The sequence below is a fragment of the Micropterus dolomieu genome, linkage group LG10 (assembly GCF_021292245.1).
Source record: "Micropterus dolomieu isolate WLL.071019.BEF.003 ecotype Adirondacks linkage group LG10, ASM2129224v1, whole genome shotgun sequence".
In the NCBI taxonomy this organism is placed as follows: domain Eukaryota; kingdom Metazoa; phylum Chordata; class Actinopteri; order Centrarchiformes; family Centrarchidae; genus Micropterus; species Micropterus dolomieu.
Window position 1 is genome coordinate 29,794,650 of NC_060159.1, and position 6,177 is coordinate 29,800,826.

Consider the following 6,177-nt stretch of genomic DNA (forward strand, 5'->3'; position numbering starts at 1 on the left):
TGTTTATTTAACAAAAAACTCTGTAGCACATATTAAAGTTTTATGTGAAAGATGAAAACTAGTGCTGGGCAATGATTTTCTGCGATGAATCGCAATTATCCGCAAAATTGAATAATGAATTCTAAAGTAGTGTATTGTGCACTTTTGATTTAAATGTACTGCTATATACACAAACGTACAATAACGTGGTTTGCAAACACTTACCACTTACCAGCAGTATTCCCTTTACACAATAGCAATAAAATATTTCTTGTAAATCTCAACTTCATCATTAATGTAATCAAATCAAATATTAAACCAAAGCTGTTTGCCACTGCCAGGCCGTTACCTTTTTATCCAGAGTCCAGAGCCACGATCAGAACACCGGAACAGGCTCCTACTGAGCAACAGGTGAACAGATAGAAATCTGTCTCCAGGGAGCAGCAGAAACAGTCTGTGTTCAGCAGCAGGTGTCCCTGTTAGAGTGAGGGGAAGTGCTCGGAGCAGTTTAGAGATGCAGCCTAAATCACCATGGCAACAGACCTCGAGTAACAGCTATCCACCTTTCGTAGTACGGGTTAATCAGTAAGTTACTCCTGAAGATACCTGGATAAGCCAGGTGTACCTCGTTTTGTAGTAAAGGCCTCTGGTCCTGTAGAGTCACTGCAGGTGTTTCCGATGAGGTCATGTTCAGGCCAGGTGTCCTCGTCGTGTCATAAAGGTGTGTGTTAGATTCACGCTGTCTGTGTGTTTCAGGAGAAGGAGGAGGTCAACAGTCTGAACAAATACAGTCATAACTTCTTTGGAGTGTATTGTACTTGCAGCCGGCCTTACCCAGACCCAGACGACCAGGTGAGACACACACCTGAACCTCACCTGACCCGTGTCCACCAAGTGTGTTCTGATTCCTTTTAAACTTGATTCTTACTGTGATTGGCCGGTTTTCTGTGCAGGTGGAGGATGAGATGATTCAGTGTGTGATATGTGAGGACTGGCTGCATGGCAGGGTGAGTCCCAGAGAAGAACCTGACACAGGTGACACCGACACAGGTAGGGCCGGTCCACCTGACACAGGTAGGGCCGGTCCACCTGACACAGGTAGGGCCGGTAGCGCCTGACACAGGTGGCGCAGGTAGCGCCTGTTGAGGCGCCCCCTGCAGGCCGACGGTCACTGAACTCACCTGTATGTGTTTGCAGCACCTGGGCTGTGGGGTTCCAGACTGTGTGGAGCTGCAGGAGATGATCTGTGAGTCCTGTATGAACAGAAACCCTTTCCTCTGGACCTACGCCGCTCACCTGGCAGGTAAGCACTCCTGTCCATCAGCCAGCTCAGATTTATTTATGTAGCCCAGGATCACACATTCATTCTGAGTTTTACAATTTAAGCACATTTAATCATCAGTGTGTAACCATCTGGTGGAGAAAATGTTGAAATGTAATCAATGTCTATGAATCTTTGCATATAGAAATGTTCAGATGGATGTAAATTATTGGGGACAGTTCACAATGAATGTGTTGTTGCTTCGTACCGTACATGTCCCCTTTTTAAATGGCTTATTACTTCATCACTGATCATTTCTTCTTCTGGATTTGGCTCCACAGCCTCAACATAGCTTTTATAATGCAATATCTGACTCCGCCCACACAGACACGAAGTCTTCAACAAGCTTGTGTCTCGCATCTGCCGATGTGGTTTAGGGTTAGGCTAAATTTCCATCGGATGTTGTCTACACTGAAACATCGGGATGGACGATGGCACTGGGGGAGGGGGGGATAACGGTCGTCTTATGTGCGTGTGTTCACTCGCACAGACTTCACTCGCGGTGGAAATTTTCCCAGCACGGAGCAGGTGAAGCAGCAGTCAACACTCAGGGTGCAGATGGTGGTTTCGGTTGTTTGATAGGCTGCGTTATTAACAAGCAGCTCACCTGCTGCCCTGATAACGGATCGCGGGTGGAAAAAAGACGAGTTCTGAGTCTTTTAGGCGACTTTATAAAACGTACTGCCGATGGAGAAAGTGGAGCGGAGGGCGAGGGGTGAGACAGAGAGAGGCGGGGCCATCCTGAGCTGTAGGCCTCCTGTGTGTCTGAGTGTGGCGAGAAGAGAATTCAGAGGAAGGTGCAAAGCATATTTAAAATGTATAATAACGTTCGTGGGGATTAAAACCTGCTTTCACATGGCAGAAAAATTTTGATTTTTTTACAATCACAATGCCTGCTCAACCAACGACCATCTGTCAGCCGGACGATGGCGTCGTCTGTCGGCCCAACCCTAATGTGGTTTCACTTTCTCTAGCTAGCACGCTGACTTTCTTCAGTATAACGGCGAAAAAATCACCAGAATGCAGAAAATGAACGGTTTAATACTCAAAATGTTCGATTTCTTAAAATTAGTGTTAAATGCTCGACTTGTGAGCTGAGTGTCTCGTCTCCCCTTTACTTATTACCATCAGAACGTTTCACCATGGTGTAAAGTAACCTGTACCTGTTCTCCAGTTCATCTCATACTTCCTGTCTCTGTGACACACTTCCTGTTCAGTTCCGGGTGCAGCAGTGCAGGTGAAGGAGGAAACGGGAGCCGACGAGTCAAACGCAAACCCTTCTAACAAAGAAGAAAAGGTCAGAGAGTTTAACTGATTAGTTTACATCTGCACCATGAATTCACTCTGATCAGTGTGATAGGCTAATGATCAATGATCTGTCAGGGTGATGATGTCATCCAGCCCAGCTGTAAGCGGAGCCGTGAGGAGGAGGAGCCAAGCTGCAGGCTGAAGGAGCTGCAGGTCATTGGTCAGAAAAGACTCCAATCGGGAGCCGTGTTCTGGCCGTCAGGGTGGCGCTCCAAACTCTGCTCCTGCAACACCTGCCAGGTAAAATTCACCTGTCACTGATGATGCAACTGTGAGGTCATGTGTTTGTTCAATATCTGACGTCTAATCCCCCTTAACTCCTAAAACGAGTCTGTACAAGACCAGGGAGAACCGCGGAGTCTGTAAAAGACCAGGGAATAACGCGGAGTCTGTCAAAGACCAGGGAATAACGCAGAGTCTGTCAAAGACCAGGGAATAACGCAGAGTCTGTCAAAGACCAGGGAGAACCGCGGAGTCTGTCAAAGACCAGGGAGAACCGCGGAGTCTGTCAAAGACCAGGGAGAACCGCGGAGTCTGTCAAAGACCAGGGAGAACCGCGGAGTCTGTCAAAGACCAGGGAGAACCGCGGAGTCTGTCAAAGACCAAGACTGACGAGTCTTTGTGTCCTCAGGAGCGTCTCTCTGGAGCCAGTCTCTCCTTCCTGTTGGACGAGTCGGACACCGTCCTCGCCTACGAGAACAAAGGAAAGAGCAGCGAGCAGAGACAGCAAGGACACGACCCTCTGATGTCAGCGCTGGACAACCTGAACCGAGTGCAGCAGCTGGAGATCATTCACGGTACACACACCTTCAAGTACTACACAAGTACTACACGTAGAACTACACGTAGAACCACACAAGTACGACACGTAGAACCACACAAGTACGACACGTAGAACCACACGTAGAACCACACAAGTACGACACGTAGAACCACACAAGTACGACACGTAGAACCACACAAGTACTACACGTAGAACCACACGTAGAGCCACACAAGTACCACACGTAGAACTACACGTAGAACCACACAAGTACTACACGTAGAACCACACGTAGAACCACACAAGTACGACACGTAGAACCACACAAGTACGACACGTAGAACCACACAAGTACGACACGTAGAACCACACAAGTACTACACGTAGAACCACACGTAGAGCCACACAAGTACCACACGTAGAACTACACGTAGAACCACACAAGTACTACACGTAGAACCACACGTAGAACCACACAAGTACGACACGTAGAACCACACAAGTACGACACGTAGAACCACACAAGTACGACACGTAGAACCACACAAGTACTACACGTAGAACCACACGTAGAGCCACACAAGTACCACACGTAGAACTACACGTAGAACCACACAAGTACTACACGTAGAACCACACGTAGAACCACACAAGTACGACACGTAGAACCACACAAGTACGACACGTAGAACCACACAAGTACGACACGTAGAACCACACAAGTACTACACGTAGAACCACACGTAGAGCCACACAAGTACCACACGTAGAACTACACGTAGAACCACACAAGTACTACACGTAGAACCACACGTAGAACCACACAAGTACGACACGTAGAACCACACAAGTACGACACGTAGAACCACACAAGTACGACACGTAGAACCACACAAGTACTACACGTAGAACCACACGTAGAGCCACACAAGTACCACACGTAGAACTACACGTAGAACCACACAAGTACTACACGTAGAACCACACGTAGAACCACACAAGTACGACACGTAGAACCACACAAGTACGACACGTAGAACCACACAAGTACGACACGTAGAACCACACAAGTACGACACGTAGAACCACACGTAGAGCCACACAAGTACTACACGTAGAACTACGCGTAGAACCACACAAGTGCTACGCGTAGAACCACGCGTAGAACTACAAAAGTGCTACGCGTAGAACTACAAAAGTGCTACGCGTAGAACTACAAAAGTGCTACGCGTAGAACTACAAAAGTGCTACGCGTAGAACCACAGTTGTAGCTTGTTGTCTGACGCCAGTTTTTCTTTCAGGATACAACGACATGAAAACGGAACTGAAGGACTTCCTGCAGACGTTCGCAGCAGAGGGGAAGGTGAGTGAGGCCTGAAGACGGCCTTTGACCTTTGACCTGACGTGTAGTACACGAGTACAGAATTAAAACGCGCCGCTGTCTGGCCTCTGATAGGTTGTGACTCCTGATGACATCCGTCAGTTCTTCGAGCAGCAGAAGAGTCGAAAGAGACGACGAGACGACGCCAGGCCCTTCTACTGCACCTGATGACCTTTGATCTGCCACGACCTCGGAATGACCTTTGACTTTTCTGCCCGGGATGATCCATCTGTATCTCCTTCCTGTTTTTATCTGCTGTGTTTTAAAGCGCTCCCGTGTTCAGTGGTTCAGAGCTCGCCATCGTTAACGTGTTTCCTTTGTAATGAAAACTAATAAAGCTGAATCAGCAACAGTCAGTCTGCTCGTATTCCTCGACCAATCAGAAGTGATTATTGAAGATCAGGTCACAGTGACTGATTTGAATGAAAGCCTGTCTGAAGGAGTCAGAGCTTAGAGAGGTCCTGATCAATACAGACCCCTCCTGGAGGCCCCGTGTCACCTGTTGCCTTGGATACGACACCTCAGTGGGCTGTAGGCCGGATCACCATCATCAGGACTAAACCCAGAATCCTCCCGAACGGGCCGAGGCGTTCCTCCTGTTCACTGGTCCTGCAGCGTTATCCCGCCCACACTGTGTGTGTGTGCACGTTTACCAGCTGCTGGAAAGTGAAGCGGGTCATTGTGTTGTGGTCGATGATGTCATGCCCACCTACGATGAGGACGCACGCTACAATACATCAGCTTGAAGCCTAATTTATACTTCTGCGTCTAATCGATGGCATAGCCTCTGCGTAGCCCTGTAGCCTACGCCTGAGTGCACCTCCTCAAAAATCTACCAACACGTGGATCTGAACCCGTCCCCCCTCATGTTTGTCCTGATGTGGATCTGAACCCGTCCCCCCTCATGTTTGTCCTGATGTGGATCTGAACCCGTCCCCCCTCATGTTTGTCCTGATGTGGATCTGAACCCGTCCCTACCCATGTTTGTCCTGATGTGGATCTGAAAACGCCCCCCCTCATGTTTGTCCTGATGTGGATCTGAACCCGCCCCCCCCTCATGTTTGTCCTGATGTGGATCTGAACCCGCCCCCCCTCATGTTTGTCCTGATGTGGATCTGAACCACTTGTGACCACTGTCTGATGGCAGAAATTTCTATACAAGATGTCTGTCTGATAGTGCTATAGCTAAATTTAAGGATGCGATTCCATCAGCTCTAAATACATTATCTAGTCACAAAGTAACGGAGGACTCCTATGCTAATTTCAGTCCCTCCCAAATCGATCATCTTGTTGATAGTGCTGCAGGCTCGCTGCGAATGACACTCGACTCTGTAGCCCCTCTAAAAAAGAAAATACTAAAACAAAGACAGTTAGCTCCATGGTATAATACTGAAACTCGCAAATTAAAGCAAATATCGCGGAAAC

At 48.1% G+C, this 6,177-nt stretch overlaps 1 protein-coding gene across 1 annotated transcript in view; it reads left to right on the forward strand.

Annotated features, from left to right (window-relative positions):
* The window catches only part of ubr7 (ubiquitin protein ligase E3 component n-recognin 7), a 10,709-nt gene extending 5,605 nt beyond the window's left edge, over positions 1 to 5,104 (forward strand). Inside the window, exons 6-11 of the mRNA XM_046061212.1 lie at positions 1,177 to 1,282; positions 2,518 to 2,597; positions 2,684 to 2,848; positions 3,240 to 3,405; positions 4,673 to 4,734; positions 4,828 to 5,104. Coding sequence (XP_045917168.1) covers positions 1,177 to 1,282; positions 2,518 to 2,597; positions 2,684 to 2,848; positions 3,240 to 3,405; positions 4,673 to 4,734; positions 4,828 to 4,920 — 672 coding nt within the window. The 3' untranslated portion in view covers positions 4,921 to 5,104. The remainder of the gene's footprint in view (positions 1 to 1,176; positions 1,283 to 2,517; positions 2,598 to 2,683; positions 2,849 to 3,239; positions 3,406 to 4,672; positions 4,735 to 4,827) is intronic.
* Positions 5,105 to 6,177: the final 1,073 nt, after the last annotated feature.